General features: G+C 36.9%; 1 protein-coding gene across 2 annotated transcripts in view; it reads left to right on the top strand.

Annotated features, from left to right (window-relative positions):
* aldh2.2 (aldehyde dehydrogenase 2 family member, tandem duplicate 2) overlaps window positions 1–17,553 on the top strand; it is an 86,385-nt gene that overhangs the window by 36,623 nt on the left and 32,209 nt on the right. For both annotated transcript variants that reach the window (XM_051689552.1, XM_051689560.1), the window contains 3 exons: window positions 9,553–9,693; window positions 9,948–10,027; window positions 17,353–17,464. In XM_051689552.1, the coding sequence (XP_051545512.1) occupies window positions 9,553–9,693; window positions 9,948–10,027; window positions 17,353–17,464 (333 nt within the window). The remainder of the gene's footprint in view (window positions 1–9,552; window positions 9,694–9,947; window positions 10,028–17,352; window positions 17,465–17,553) is intronic.

Genomic DNA, 17,553 nt, shown 5'->3' with positions numbered 1-17,553 from the left:
GCTCCCATTACCAAACATACAGCTGAATTTAACAAAATCAAACAATGCACACAGAAGATATAAGGAACTTCCTGTTTCACATTTTTAGCCATAAATTTATTGCTGCGCCATGGCAACACCATTCAAAATATCAAACATCCATTCACAATTTAGCATTTAATTGTCTTGGCATGATGTTGCACAAATATGGTGGCAGTCACATGAATGGAGTATTTAAAAGTTCAGAGCTTGCAATTTTCAGAAAATCCAAAATGGCCGACTTCCTGTTGGGTGGAGTTAATGACTATAATTATGAAAGTTGTCCAGCTTGGTGAGAACTATATATAGTTGTGCTCAAAAATTTGCATACCCTGGCAGAAATTGTGAAATTTTGGCATTGATTTTGAAAATATGACTGACCATGCAAAACAACCACACCATCTTTTTCCAGAGCAGCCTGTATTTCTCCTGAGGTTATCTGTGGGTTTTTCCTTGTATCCCGAACAATTCTTCTGGCAGTTGTGGCTTAAATATTTCTTGGTCTACCTGACCTTGGCTTGGTATCAAGAGATAGATACCTGAATTTTCCACTTCTTAATAAGTGATTGAACAGTACTGACTGGCATTTTCAAGGCTTTGGTTATCTTTTTTTATATCCTTTTCCATCATTATAAAGTTCCATTACCTTGATACGCAGGTCTTTTGACAGTTCTTTTCTGCTCCCCATGGTTCAGTATCTAGCCTGCTCACTGCATCCACATGAGAGCTAACAAACTCATTGACTATTTATACACAGACACTAACTGCAATTTAAAAAGCCACAGGTGTGGGAAATTAACCTTCAATTGCCATTTAAACCTGTGTGTGTCACCTTGTGTGTCTGTAACAAGGCCAAACATTCAAGGGTATGTAAACTTTTGATCAGGGCCATTTGGGTGATTTCTGTTATCATTATGATTTAAAAAGGTGCCAAACAACTATGTAATAATAAATGGCTTCATATGATCACTATCCTTAAATAAAAGGCATGATTAGTCATATTTTCAAAATCAATGCCAAAATTTCACAATTTCTGCCAGGGTATGCAAACTTTTCAGCACAACTGTATGTACCAAGTTTGGTGACTGTAGGTGAAAATGGACTGTAGATTCGTGCTCCGCCACCCAGATTGAGGCGAGACACTACACCACCACGAGGACTTGGTGGATTGGGAATTGGGCATTCCAAACTGGGGAGAAAATCAGAAAAAAAAAAGACAGGAAAACATAGCCTGGTCTGATGAATGTCTATTTCTGCTGAGGTACACAGATGGTAGGCCCACTGCAGCCTCAGTTTTCTGTTCTTGGCTGACTGAAGTGGAACCTGATGTGGTCTTCTTCTGTTGCAGCGCATCCACCTCAAGGTTTCACATGTTGTGCATTCTGAGATGCCATTCTGCTATCTACAGTTGAAGTTAGAAGTTTACATATACCTTAGCCAAATGCAATTAAACAGTTTTTCACAATTTAATAAAATTTAACTGTAGAAAACATTCCCTGACTTACGTCAGTTAGGATCATTACTTTATTTTTAGAATGTGAAATGTCAGCATAATAGTAGAGAGAATGATTTATTTCAGCTTTTATTTCTTTCATCACATTCCCAGTGGATCAGGAGTTTATATCCACTCTTTAGTATTTGGTAGCATTGCCTTTAAATTATTTAACTTGGGTCAAACGTTTTGGGTAGCCTTCCACAAGCTTCTCACAATAAGTTGCTGGAATTTTGGCCCATTCCTCCAGACAGAACTGGTGTAACCGAGTCAGGTTTGTAGGCCTACTTGCTCGCACACACTTTTTCAGTTCTACCCACAAATTCAGATTGAGGTTAGGGCTTTGTGATGGCCAATACCTTGACTTTGTTGTCCTTAAGCTATTTTGCCACAACTTTGGAGGTATGCTTGGGGTCATTGTCCATTTTGAAGACCCATTTGCAACCAAGCTTTAAATTCCAGGCTAATGTCTTGAAATGTTGGTTCAATATATCCACATAATTTTCCTTCCTCATGATGATGAGATGGTTGAGATGGTGTTCTTTGGCTTGCAAGCCTCACCCTTTTTCCTCCAAACACAACAATGGTCATTATGGCCAAACAGTTCAATTTGTTTTTTCATTAGACCAGAGGACATTTCTCCAAAAAGTAAGATCTTTGTCCCCATGTGCACTTGCAAACTGTAGTCTGGCTTTTTTATGTCAGCTTTGGAGCAGTGGCTTCTTCCTTGCTGAGCAGCCTTTCAGGTTATGTCGATATAGGACTCGTTTTACTGTGGATATAGATACTTGTCTAACTGTTTCCTCCAGTATATTCACAAGGTCCTTTTCCTGTTGTTCTTGCACCAAACTATGTTCATCTCTAGGAGACAGAATGCATCTCCTTCCTGAGTGGTATGATGGCTGCATGGTCTCATGGTGTTTATACTTGTGTACTATTGTTTGTACAGATGAACGTGGTACCTTCAGGCGTTTGTAAATTGCTCCCAAGGATAAACCAGACTCTTGGAGGTCCACAAATTCTTTTCTGAGGTCTTGGCTGATTTCTTTTGATTTTCCTATGATGTCAAGCAAAGAGGCAATGAGTTTGAAGGTAGGCCTTAAAATACATCCACAGGTACACATCCAATTCAGTACACCTCCTGTCAGAAGCTAATTGTATAAAGGCTTGACATCATTTTCTAGAATTTTCCAAGCTGCTTAAAGGCACAGTTAACTTGGTGTATGTAAACTTCTGACCCAATTTAATTGTGATATAGTCAATTAAAAGTGAAACAACCTGTCTGTAAAAATTGTTGGAAAAATTACTTGTCATGCACAAAATTAGATGTCCTAAATTACTTGCCAAAACTATAGTTTGCTAATATGAAATCTGTGGAGTGGTTAAAAATTAGTTTTAATGACTTCAACTTAAGTGTATGTAAACTCAACTGTTTGTATTTTACCGCACACACCCGTTTCTCTTGTTTTTTTTATTTAATTTTTTCCGCTTGTCTACATCTCGCATCTCAACTGCATGCATTTGTTTTCTCCACTGTATTTTACATGGATTATTGCATCAGTCTCTAATATCTGCTGATTAGGAACCACATCGATCTCAAACCCTCGCCGCTCAAGAACAACAAACAATTGCGGTAAATCATGGCATACACTCATGTTATTTCTTCCTGCATTGCATGCCACATGTTTATTATAGCTTCTTCCGTCAGCAGTGAGGGATTCAAGTGATAAATGTAAGAAATTAGTCAGGCTTACGGAGAAGATTAATGAGTTAGAGACACGCTTTCGAACGCTAGTGGAAGTCAGTGAAAAAGAGAAGCCAGTAGATACTGTTTCGGATGCGGGTAGTACAGCAAGCAACACACACACTTTGGTTCCAGCTGAAGAGCCCCCGCAGCAGGGCATTTGGGTGACGTCTCAGCGGCATACTCGGTCAGCAAAGCGACACTACTCTTCTGTTCCTGTTAGGGTTTCAAATCGATTCTCCGCACTCAGTGATGCACCCACTGAGAATTATGTTGAAAGAGCCTTAATAATTGGTAATTCTATTGTAAGGAACGTGGAAATGGAGACTCCAGCCACTATTGTTAAATGCATTTCGGGAGCTCGGGCGTCTGACATCAGAACAAATTTACAAGTGCTGGCTAATGCTAAATGTAGATTTTCTAAAACTGTTATTCATGTTGGCACTAACGATGTCCGGCTTCGCCAATCGGAGATCATTAAAGATAATATAAGAGGTGTGTAAACGTGCAAAAATGATGTCAGACACTGTAATATGCTCTGGCCCCCTCCCTGCTCGTCGTGGTGACTAGGTTTATAGTAGATTAGTGTCACTGAATGGCTGGATGTCTGAGTGGTGTCCGGAGATTAGCATAGGATTTATGGACAATTGGAACAGTTTTTAAAGTAGACCTGACCTGCTAAAGAGAGACTGACTCCATCCCTCCAGGGAAGGTGCCGCTCACCTCTCTAATAATTTGGTTCATAATCTTAATAGTGATATTATTTGACTAACTGGGCCCAGGTCAGGAAGTAGACAAACTGGTTAATCCAAGCGTCTGCTAGCTGCCTTGAGATGTCACATAGGTCACATAAACTACAACACATAGAGATTGTATCACCTAGATATCATATAGAGACTGTGTCTGTTCCCCGAACTACCAAACACAGACCCCTTACTAAATCATTTAGGAAAAATTTGATTAAGGACAAACTTGAAAAAAACTAAAACATATCTGTTCAGATCTCTTTCAACCAAAGCACTAATTGTAAATTAAATTATTAAAGATCATATTTTGGATGTGCTCTGTTTGACTGAAACCTGGCTTAAACCAGATGAATATATTAGTTTAAATTAATCTATTCCCCCAGGTTGTTGTTATAAACATGAGCCTTGTCTGAAGGGTTGAGGAGGTGTTGCTACAATTTACAGTGAAGTTTTTGGTGTTACTCAGAGAACAGGATATAAGTTTAAGTCTTTAGAACTAATAATGCTTAATATGACACCATCAAATATAAATAAAAAATCTTTTGCCTTTGTTACATTATATAGATTACCTGGGCCGTACTCTGGTTTCCTTGGTGAATTTTCACATTTTCTATCAGATCTAGTAGTTAATGTAGATAGAGCTTTAATTGTTGGTGACTTCAACATTCACATAGATAATGAAAAAGACACATTGGGATTAGCATTTATCGATATTCTCAACTCTCTTGGAGTCAGACAAAATGTGACAGGACCAACTCATCAACATAACCATACACTAGATTTTATTCTGTCATATGGTTTTGATGTTGATACTATAGAAATTCTATCGCAGAGCGATGACATCTCAGATCATTACCTCATCTCTTGTTTGCTGCGATCAGCTAATGTCTCTCAATCTACACCATGCTATCATTCAGATAGGACAGTTCTTTCGACCACTAGAGATATCTTCACTTATAATCTTCCAGAATTGTCTCATATACTCAGTGAGCCAAAAAGTCTAAAAGAACTTGATGTAATAACAGAAAATATAAATACAGTCTTCTCTAGCACTCTTGATAGTGTCGCCACCTTTTGATTTAAATAAATCTGAAGAAAAAATCCCTGCACCGTGGTACAATGATCACACTCGTGCTCTCAAGAGAGCAGCTCAGAAAATGGAGCGCAAGTGGAAAAATACAAAATTAGAGGTATTTCACGGTGCATGGAAGGATAGTGTTTATAGCTACAGACATGCACTATTTTAGCAAACTCATAGAAAATAACCACAACAATCCTATGTGTTTATTCGGTACTGTGGCTAAATTGGTCAGGAATAAAGCATTGACTGAACCAGATATTCCATTGCAGCACAATAGTAATGACTTCATGATTTTTTTTACTTATAAAATTGAAATAATCAGAAATAAAATTGGAACTGTGCAATCAACTGTCACAGCACCTCAGAAAACTGTGTCTCATAATTTTCCTCACGAGCAACTTAAGTCCTTCGCTGTCATAGATCATGAAGAGCTAACAAAACTTATCAAAAAATCAAAAGCCACAACATGTATATTAGATCCAATACCAACTAAGCTCTTAAAAGAGGTATTTATTCCCTGTAATCTCAGAACCTCTTCTTAATATTATTAAATCCTCGCTATCCTTAGGACATGTCCCAAGAAACTTTAAAATGGCAGTTATCAAACCGCTTATTAAGAAGCCACAGCTTGATCCTGGAGAATTGGCTAATTACAGACCGATTTCAAATCTACCATTTATGTCAAAAATACTAGAAAAGGTAGTGTCCTCCCAACTATGTTTATTTTGACAGAGAAATGGTATATATGGACAATTTCAGTCAGGATTTAGGCCCCATCACAGTACAGAGACTGTACTTATCAGAATGACTTGCTCTTATCATCTAATCGCGGCTGCATTTCTCTTCTAGTGCTTTTAGATCTTAGTGCAACCTTCGACACGATAGATCACGACATTCTCTTGAATAGGCTGGAGAATTATGTTGGCATTAGTGGACTTGCATTAGGATGGTTTAGGTCCTATTTATCAGACCGCTACTATGTATGTGTAAACAAGGAATTGTTAAATCAAACAAAAGTATGGAGTGCCAAAGGGATCAGTTTTAGGGCCTCTGCTTTTCTCCTTATACATGCTTCCCTTGGGAGATATTATCAGGAATCATCTGTTATGCCGATGATACCCAACTTTATATTTCTTCTAAACCCAACGAAAATTCACAATTCTCCAAATTAGCAGAGTGTATCAATGAAATCAAAGATTAGTTGGCCAAAAACCAACTACTCAATTCCGACAAAACAGAGGTACTAATTATTTGACCAAAAACCTCTTAAAAAAAAATAAATAAATAAGCAGCTAAAATATAATTTGACTCTCGGTGGATGTACTGTTATATCGTCTTCTACAGCAAAGAACTTAGGTGTTTTATTTGATACCAAGCAGTCCTTTGAAAATCAAATTCTTCCACCTTAGAAATATTGTTAAGTTACGGCACATGCTCTCTGTTGCTGATGCCGAAAAACTAATTCATGCATTCGTGACCTCAAGACTAGATTATCGTAATGCATTACTGGGAGGATGTCCAATAAATAAACTTCACATGGTTCAAAATGTAGCTGCTAGAGTGCTGACTACAACCAAGAAATTAGCCCAATTTTATCATCGTTACATTGGCTAGCTGTTAAATTTCGTATTAATTTAAAAATTCTGTTAACTACATACAAAGCTTTGAATGGTCTAGCGCCACAGAATTTAAGTGAACTTCTGACATGCTATATTCCGTCATGTTCATAACGATCACAAAATTCTGGCTTGTTAATAATTCCAAGAATATCAAAGGAGGTAGAACCTTTTCATATTTGGCTCCTAAACTATGGAATAGTCTCCCTAACACTGTTCGGGATGCAGACACACTCACTCAGTTTAAGTCTAGACTAAAGACTCATCTGTTTAGCAAGGCGTACACCTAATTTATCTATCAACTCACAATTAGGCTGCTTTAGTTAGGTCTGCCGGAACCAGAAACATCTTATCATAATCTATAACTCTGCATAAAATTGAATGGCATCTACGCTAATATCCGGAGGTTACCAGAGCCGGTCACATCCAGCTCCATTCCTGCTTGGTGTCGGACTCCACTGCTACGTGTTGCTGAGTGATGATGACGAACTACAGCCGGTGCTAGCCAGACATCACTTCAGAGGATGAACTCATGCCAACTCCAACTGTAAGACATCGGATACTTCATATGCCACTGCCTGAACCTTGGATTTTGGATGGACCCCACCGAACCTCACCGAAATGACCTGCCGGTTTAACTGCGTTGCACCTCATTGATCTCTGTCTGCATCACCTTTGTCCATTGATGAACTACACTCTTGAAATGGAATACATAGACTATCATTTAATTACCAACAAAAGCCTTCATCAGCCAATTAACAAAGGACAATGTATCTATGTGAACTTCTGCAGTTAATCTAGGTTGGACTTCAAAGACATTAGTCATTAATCTTAAAGTTCATAAAATATATATATTTTTTTTAAACACTGGACCTTAACGCTTAATTTACAAATTTTAAACCATGACTTGCATTGCACACAAATAACTAATATTGGCATTATATTCATGTTGTTTAGCTAGAGGGGAACTGACCCCCACAGTGAGCCTGGTTTCTCCCAAGGTTATTTTTCTCTATTAACAAACATCTTATGGAGTTTTGTGTTCCTTGCCACAGTCACCTTCAGCTTGCTCACAGGGGTTCTAAATACAATTATTATTTAATTATTTAATTTTTATACACAATTTACAATCATATTTAATCAAACTACACAATGATCACTCTAAGACTTTATAGATCTTTAAGATGGTGCCGCGGATGGCAGCATCGGTGTGGAGCTCTCCAGTTCTTTTGTTGTTTTTGTTTGTTTGTCCTGTGTTTTAGTAATCTTTTTCCAATCTGAACATTCGACAGCACATACTAAGACAATCTTTTCCTGGTTTTTGACTATTCGGACGCTGTGCTGGACATTATAGTCAGAGGCGCAGCTGTGTTGTTTAAACGCGCTATGAGACGCAAGCGAGGGAAGTGAGCCGGCACGCTGGTCAAGCTTCGTCAGCGTGGCTTTCGAACAGTGTTGCAGAGTATTGATCTAGCGGATCTCCGCTCTCTTCCTAACAAAACAGACGAACTACATCTCCTCACCCGTACAAACAAGGACTTTTCTAACTCTGCTGCCTTGTGCTTCACAGAAACGTGGCTGAGTGAAGCCATTCCAGACAGCACATTTCAACTGCCAAGCTTCCTTCTGTTCTGAGCAGCTCGTATTGCGGTTTTAACGGGGAAAACGAGAGGCGATGGAACATGCTTTTACATCAATGAAAGTTGGTGTACAGATGTAACAAGGTTTTTTTTTTTAATTTATTTATTTATTTATTTATTTTTAAGATCCACACTTTAACAAGAATTAAGCCATATATTGCAGCAAAATGCCCCACACTAAACACTAATTACAAAACACACAAATATAAATTTATTGCCATATATTGAGAGCAGAGATAATTAGTTTAGGTGTCACTGTCAAAGATCATGATAGACTGGCTATCTAGTAAACAACACACACACACACACATTATAAATACCCTCAAAACAGGACAGACATCTCCAACACTAGCTCCAAAAGTGCTTCAATGAGAAATCATTACTATCTTCGATTACCCTTATTTAGGGTTTTGTTTAGGTTAGTAATAAAAATGACTTATTAAGCATTTAGACATCTCAACACTATTTTTGTAAGAAACTTTTTTTCTGTTATTACTGTTCACAACAAGCATAATATCACTGTTGAGCTCTTCAAACAGGTTTGACAAGTGACAGAGAGAGAGCATGCATTTTTGATTGAGTGTGCACAAACTGTTTTTGTCGACATGCGTACAGACTGATGCCACACTTTTTTTTAAAGTCTATAAGCCTATAATCAGATTTATATTCACGTCTTTGTTGTTTAATTCATTCTTTTCATCTATTTGCTGTTTCGTTTCCTCTGTAACTGTACAACAATTCAGCAATACTAAGAATTACCATAATTGCTCTTGAAAATTGACACATCAAAATTTAATGCACATTTAACATACTTTATATAATGATATGACAATATCAAGCGGGCCACAAGAAGATGGTTTGAGAACTGGATGTGGCCTCCGGGCTGCGTGTTGAGTACCATGGCTTTGACTTGGTACCACAGCACCAGTACTTTGCCATCCCTACATTTAACATGGCGAGGTGTGCGAACCCTATAATGGGGATTTTTATTTGGCGTAACAGCGTGGAAAATGATTTCTTGCCAATAAGGCTCTCTCACAAATTGTGGCACTGAACTGATGCCATTTATGTAGGGCTGGTTGATATGGCAAGTGACAGTACTTTCTCACATTCGCCCTGGTCATCTTTGTTTGGACTTGCAGAAAATTTCAGTCTTTGATTCTTTAATGTGTGTTTTTTTTTTTTTTTTTTTTTTTTTTTTTTTTTTTTACACAGGCAGATGTGGAGAAAGCTGTCAAGGCTGCAAGAGATGCCTTTAAACTTGGATCTCCATGGCGACGCATGGATGCATCACTTCGTGGACTGCTGTTGAGCCGCTTAGCAGACTGCATAGAGAGAGATGCTGCCTATTTAGCCGTGAGTGACTGAAGCCCCCTTTGTCCTGTTACAAAAGAAAAAGAAAAGTACTTTGCTGTCGTTTCCACATGTTATGTACAGAAATGTGAACACACTATAAATTCATCAGTCATATTAATACTAATTGAAATAAACCCTTTCATTGTTGAAAAATTGCTGTTTGAAAATAAACCTAACAATTATACATCAATGGTGTATAAACATGATCTACAACAATATCCTGTGTATGCTAATATTATTTGTATTTAAAATAGGAACTAGAGACTCTTGACAATGGAAAACCATATGCAGTCTCCTATAGTGTGGACGTGCCTATGGTGGTCAAAACCTTGAGGTAAAAAATAATTTCATAGTTTACAGTGCTGTGGAAAAAATATATACAGCCAATGAAAAGAGTATTTTTTTTCCCCCAACAGTGTACTGTATATATAATTTAACAGTATAATTGAACAAATGACACTTTGTATATTTTGTATCAATTTGTACAACTTTTGTGGAAAAAGTTAGTACAGATGTTAATCAGTTTATCCCTACATTTATCATTAGACAGGTGCCTTAAATTAGAATTAGGTACACCAATTGGTAGCATCTTTAAAGAGGAAGGCCACGCCTTAAACCATAATAAACTCGCTTGGTTTGGTTGTAAGAATTGAATTACATGGTACTAATCAGATCATACCCCCATGACAAGAGCAAAAGATCTTTATGAGCCCTTCTTCATTTACAGGGTAATGAAACACTAAAACATGTTTTTCCAGATGTTAACAGATTTGTTTGTGTTGTCCTTTATGTAAGACACCCAAAGTCATACACATCAGAGATGGCATGAGGGTGATTTAAATCATGAGAGAATTTTCATTTTTGGGTGAACTATCCCTTTAAAGTTGTAATGTTTTTGAGAATAAAGTCGTAGTATTATGAGAATAAAGTCATAATATTGTGAGAATAATGTTGTAGCATTATGCAGTACCGCCGCTCCCTATATGCATATTACGCAGTGTTCTGTGTAAAATGGTATACATTTTTAAAAGTATACTTATTAAACAATTGCTGTTTGTGTATTGTAGTAAATACATTTTCTATATGCATACTCATTCTAGTGAGTTCTTTTACATTTATTATAATGAGATGGTTGAAAATGTTTGTGAAAATGTACTATTTATGTATCATAAGCTATAATTAAAATAAAAAAAAACATTTAGGCTGAGTATCAATTTTAAAAGGAACATTTATGAACCATACATGGTTACATACAGAAATGAACTCGAGCCAGCTCTGGCGCACTTTACTGGCTGCTGCCTCTTGGCTGATTGATTCGGGCCAGAATGTTGCGGAATCTGGGAGTAAGTGAACAGGCATCCGGCCAGTATAGGAGAAAGAAGCGGGTCAAAGGCATAGCCTACTAATAATTACTCCAGGCTGATGCGGCAAAAGGATTTCTTTGTTGCTGAATGATGTCCTAAAATATGATTTAACTAAATCCTCCACATCCATTTTTTACATTGCTGCTAGCTCGCCATTCTGTCGTTGTGATAATCAACGCTGTTTCTTAAAATAGTGTGATATTTTTTTTTATTCATTCGAAATGCTACTTTAATTTCATAATGCTATGACTTTATTCTTGTAATTTTAACTTTATTCTCAAAATATTATGACTTTATTCTCAATCTAAGATCTATTTTTTTATTGTAACATGGCACGTAGAATGCAGATGTGGGTCAATGACCGGGATAAAAAAATCTGAAGTTTTTTTTCTTTATAAAACTGCCAAAAATAAAACGCAAGGAAAATTACAATGACAATTTTTAATATAGCTGCAAGCAGCAACTACTGGGCCAAGCACAAACATGGCAACCACTGCACAACACTAAGCACAACCCAAAGAGCACAAAGGATATTCAGATCAAGTAAGTTTTCAACTCATCTGAATGATGGGGTGCATTCCATTCAGAAGTGATCATCCCTACACCCTATATCCTTCAAAGACTTAACCCTCCATTGTGAGAGCTTTGAAGGGCTGAAAAGTGTGAGGCTCAAAAATAGTGGTCATTTGGTCATTTTTTGGGAAATTGTGTTTGGAACGACCCTACAGCTTGACTACCATTATCATTCCTCCATCAAAAAGCCCTGCAAAGGCATCATTTAAGCCTTTTTAAAGTGTCCAAAAATCTCCTAGACTATATTACATTGACAGAATGTTTAAATGAGCTACAAGTCTGGTTTGGAATGTTCATGATTTCAAACTTCAGCAGTCAAAACTTACACATAAGCCCTTTAATCTGCTTTAAGATGCTCTCTTCTTTCCATCCATCCCATCCATCCATCCATCCATCTATCCTCTTACTTCAAGCATTTTAAACTTTCAGACAAGGTTTTGTCAGACCAACATTATAGTTTGTCTCGACAAACGTATTTACGTATCTAGTTTAATCAGTACTTTTGAACGACACAAAGTAAAATATCAATATTTTAAGCCAAGTTTTTTTGTAACGTAGGGCAAACATGCAGTTATAGCAATGAATAGTATAATAATAAAAAAAATAAAAAAAATTCGACAGCCCTTTTATACAAAGAATAAAGCTAAACCATATAAAGCCTAACATTTTCAATAATAGTCAGAAAAGTATATTTTTTTTAAAACCTGTTTAAACTTTTTTTTATATATATAAAATAATGCAATTTTAAGCACAAGTTGCTTGAAATATCACTAACTTGATAAATAACAATATAAACTTTATTATTAATTTTACAATCAAAATCAGCAGTGATTCCACATAAAAAAAGAGTGCATCAAAACATGAAGGTAGCTATTTTGGAAATTATATTACAAGGTCTTCTACTTCCAGAAAACAGTCATCATAGCCAAGAACCTTACATACTGTGCCGCTCAGTCGACATACAGTTGTGCTCAAAAGTTTCCATACCCTTGGAGAATTTGTAATATATGTTCCATTTTTAAAGAAAATGTGTGAGCAGGAAAAACACATTTATTTTATTTCTTTCTTATTGGATTCATAATCAGCTGTAGGTTATAACAGAATGGCACAATCATAAAACAAAACACGGCAACAAAGAATAAAATGAAATTACCCCTGTTCAAAAGTCTGCACACCCTTAGTTCTTAATACTGTGTATTGTCCCCTTTAGCATCAATGACAGCGTGCAGTCTTTTGTAACAGTTGTTTATGAGGCCCCAAATTCTTGCAGGTGGTATAGCTGCCCATTCGTCTTGGCAAAGTGCCTCCAGGTCATGCAAAGTCTTTGGTCGTCTTGCATGAACCGCACATTTGAGATCTCCCCAGAGTGGCTCGATGATATTAAGGTCAGGAGATTGTGAAGGCCACTCCAGAACCGTCACCTTTTTCTGCTGTAACCACTGGAGGGTCAACTTGGCCTTGTGCTTAGGGTCATTGTCATGCTGGAAAGTCCAAGAGCGTCCCATGCGCAGCTTTCGTGCAGAAGAATGCAAATTGTCTGCCAGTATTTTCTGATAACATGCTGCATTCATCTTGCCATCAATTTTCACAAGATTCCCCATGCCTTTAGAGCTTGCACACCCCCAAAACATCAGTGAGCCACCACCATGCTTCACAGTGGGGATGTTATTGTTTTCACTATAGGCCTTGTTGACCCCTCTCCATACATAGCGCTTATGGTTGTGACCATAAAGCTCTATTTTGGTTTTGTCACTCCAAATTACAGTGTGCCAGAAGCTGTGAGGTGTGTCAAGGTGTTGTCGGGCATATTGTTACTGGGCTTTTTTGTGGCATTGGTGCAGTAAAGGCTTCTTTCTGGAAAATCGACCATGCAGCTCATTTTTGTTCAAGTATCTTCGTATTGTGCTCCTTGAAACAACCACACCGTCTTTTTCCAGAGCAGCCTGTATTTCTCCTGAGGTTACCTGTGGGTTTTCTTTGTATCCCGAACAATTCTTCTGGCAGTTGTGGCTGAAATCTTTCTTGGTTTACCTGACCTTGGCTTGGTATCAAGAGATCCCTGAATTTTCCACTTCTTAATAAGTGATTGAACAGTACTGACTGGCATTTTCAAGGCTTTGAATATCTTTTTATATCCTTTTCCATTTTTATAAAGTTCCATTGCATTGTCACGCAGGTCTTTTGACAGTTCTTTTCCGCTCCCCATGGCACAGTATCTAGCCTGCTCAGTGAACTTGACTATTTATACACAGGCACTAATTGCAATTTAAAAAGCCACAGGTGTGGGAAATTAAGCTTTAATTGCCATTTAAACCTGTGTGTGTCACCTTGTGTGTCTGTAACAAGGCCAAACATTCAAGGGTATGTAAACTTTTTATCAGGGCCATTTGGGTGATTTCTGTTATCATTATGATTTACAACTATGCCAAACAACTATGTGATGATAAATGGCTTCATATGATCACTATCCTTAAATAAAATCATTTTTTGCATGATCAGTCATATTTTCAAAATCAATGCCAAAATTTCACAATTTCTGCCAGGGTATGCAAACTTTTGAGCACAACGGTGGCCTAGCCATGGAAAAGAGACATGCCGATTTTAGAGTCAGTACACAAGTGTGGGTTATCTTTTTAACTATAGGTGGTGCTGTCTCCAAACAGTCCAGGTATCCTCATCATATTTTTTATGATGCATAACAATTTTCTGTTAAATTCAACAATGCATTCAAAAGATATAAATTCAGTTTTAACAAAACATATATATCAGAAGAACAATTATAATAAGAAGAATTGAAATGATATCTTGCAAGCAGAAATGATCAGGGATAAGTCCTGCAATTATTCAGTAAGCACAATACAAAGACCTCCAATACAATATAAAATCAACTGTAATACCTGTCCAGACGGGGATTCTAACTCAGGACCTTTTGAACTACAAGCCAGTGCACCAACACACTGTACCACTCAGTTGACATGCTCAAAGTTGGCAAAGAGACAACCTGAGTTTAGAGTCAGCACAAAAGTTTGGGTTATCTTTCAAACTAGGTGGCGCTGTCTCCATGTCGATGAAGCATACAAATGTTTTACAAAAGATTTATTACTTTTTTATCAAATTTAATATTGCAGAAAGGCAGTATGGTTGATATGGGAAACTTTTTTTATTGTTGAAATCCTCATGGCCCAAGGAGTCCATAGACACAATGCTCATGATTTTAGGACATACAGTTCAAATGTTACATGCAAAAAAAGCAAATGTTCACATCTTTTGACTCATAGGTGGCACTGTTTCCAAACTTTGCATGTACCCTCAGGTCATGGTCCTGATGAAGCATACCAAGTTTCGGTTCGATAGGACAAACGTTGCTGAGACACAGCCTCATGTCTAAGTTTTACGTCTAACCCATTAACTTTGCGCTGCTGTAACTTTTCAACAAAGACGAAAATCAAAATCCTGCTCCATCATTTCTGTGCAGCTCAGTGTGGATATTGAGACCTTGTTTATCAAAATTGGGCAAAGTTTGAAGGGTGTGAAATGTTTTAAAGGTAAATTACACAATCCAAGATGGCGACCGCTGTAATGGGTGGAGTTTTAATGTAAGGGATCCATTTTAATCATGAGGAGGAGAGTAATCAGACAAAAAATAATTGGGGTTGGTGAAAGCATTGACTGAATGAAAGCTTGTTACTTTCACTATATATAAATTTGCCATGAATGTTATTTAACATAGCTTATTTAATTACATTGCAGATGGGAAATGAAGTGTAATACCAGTACAATTGTATTGAATACCATAGCACTGATGGGAAGTCTGATTAATTTCCACCAACAGTTTTTTTCTCAAATGGTTCATTTGACAGTTCAAAAAATGTGTTCAGCAGTTCTTTTACATGATCACGTAATGCTGTCACTAGTATTTAATTCGAACATCCTGGCATTGTGGTATACATGTTCTAAACGCATTCAAATAAAGCCATCTGTAAACATTGTGGATTATTTCTTTTTTTCATTGAAGTTATAAAAATACGGGTGTTTATTGTCATTAGTGTTTCATTCAGCCGATAACCGTGAGTAATATAATCCTAGAATTATGATGTGTTGCCTGCTTTTGCACTCTTCTTTGCAAAGAACCGCTCCAAGTTTGAAAATCAGATTGAATTATTTTTTTGTAATTGTTGGTCTAGGTCTACATGCAGATGTGTTGCCTATAGTAGTTGTTTGGACTAATGCAGACTTTCAAAACCAAAGCTTTGCATTTAAGTGGTACTTTCTTTTAAACATGTTTTTAAATAAATTATTGTACTAAATTAACACCATAAAGCTGAAGTGTATAATTTCTGTGCCACTAGCATCACCAAACAGAATTAATATTGTTTTCAAACAGATACTAAACTCCCCCAGTCTTTTATTTCGACATTGATTACTCATTGATTACTACAATGTGGTCAGTGATTTCCAACCTGGGAGTACGCATACCTCAGGTTCAAGGAGGGTATGTGAAAAGAATTAGATTTTGCTTTGTTTAACCTATAAAACAAAATAAAAGGGATTAGGGCTGGGTAAAAATATACAGTAAATTTCCCAATTAATCACAATTGTTATTTTAATGATCTTGATATCTATTCTTCAAATCCCAAGATCGATCTGTTAATATGCAAAGTTGAGTACCTATATGTAAACATTTTGCGAGTTTGAGAGTATTTAATGCGTGTTCAAAGATCCCTGCAATTCATTGTCATTGTGTCTTTTAATATCCTTTCTGTTCTTTTATAGTCAGTTGTTGATCAAAAAGAACCATTTAATTCTAATAAAGAAGCTATGCGACTTCACTCTCGTTTATATGCACTCTCAAAAAAAAAAAAAAAAAAAAAAACGCTAACCAGCAGGTATATGTACTCTCTACCAAAATGGTCTTTTCTAATTGCAAGTTCCATGGCTTATATGGCTTGTTTTTGTCGTTGTTGATGAATCAGTATCATATCCGGCAACTTCCTCTTCATTTTGTACATCAGGGATATTACAACATTAATAATAACGTTACATGATATTTAGCCTTTGGTACAAATCTTTGGTTTTGTTCCATTGAAGGGGTACTTGAGCCTTACTAATGTGCTGTGGGAGTAAAAAAGTTTGGCAAACACTGATCTAAGTCACAATTATAGACAATGCGAAACATTACTGATTGGTTTGAAATTTTCAAACCATTCTTACTGACGCTTTTAAGACTATCAGTAGTCATTCTTGCAATTCTGACAAAACTGCATCAATGTTTGCCACAAGGTAACGTTACCTTGGTGACAAATTTAAATAAGCAGAATTTAATATTCAATACATTAACAACAATGTTCATTACAGCACAGAAATCCAAAAGTGCAAGTTTGCAAGCCACAATCCACACAAATCAGTGAATGTAAGACTTAGCGTCAGTGCAGTACTGGCCCAATATGGCAAGGGACAGTTTTGTCACCTGGCTCAAAACACTCTCACACTGACATCATTGTTGGACTATGATTGGATGAAATCAAACTACACATAGCTTACCTAGAGTAGTCTCTGCATTTTTAGAGATATGAGAAAGAATTTTAACATTTAAATTGACTGTTGGAACTCTTCTCAAAATATTATACAATAACTGTTTAAAGCCAACATCTTTATTTTTTGATTTTGATTTTTTGTGTGTATTTTTTATGTGTTCAGTGTTTTCTGTTGTTGGGGTCTTTAGGTATTATGCTGGTTGGGCAGACAAATGGGAGGGAAAGACCATTCCAGTTGATGGTGATTACTTCTCCTACACAAGGCATGAGCCCATTGGAGTGTGTGGCCAAATTATCCCTGTAAGTATATGCTTTAGAATTAGGGGTCCAAGCAGTAAAGCTGCTGGTTGTGTTTCTGTTTTTATTCCTCCCCATTTTTTATGCCTTAA

This window comes from Myxocyprinus asiaticus, chromosome 4 (assembly GCF_019703515.2).
Source record: "Myxocyprinus asiaticus isolate MX2 ecotype Aquarium Trade chromosome 4, UBuf_Myxa_2, whole genome shotgun sequence".
Lineage (NCBI taxonomy): Eukaryota > Metazoa > Chordata > Actinopteri > Cypriniformes > Catostomidae > Myxocyprinus > Myxocyprinus asiaticus.
The sequence above is the reverse complement of the archived record's forward strand: the minus strand, read 5'-3'. Positions and strand labels throughout refer to the sequence as shown.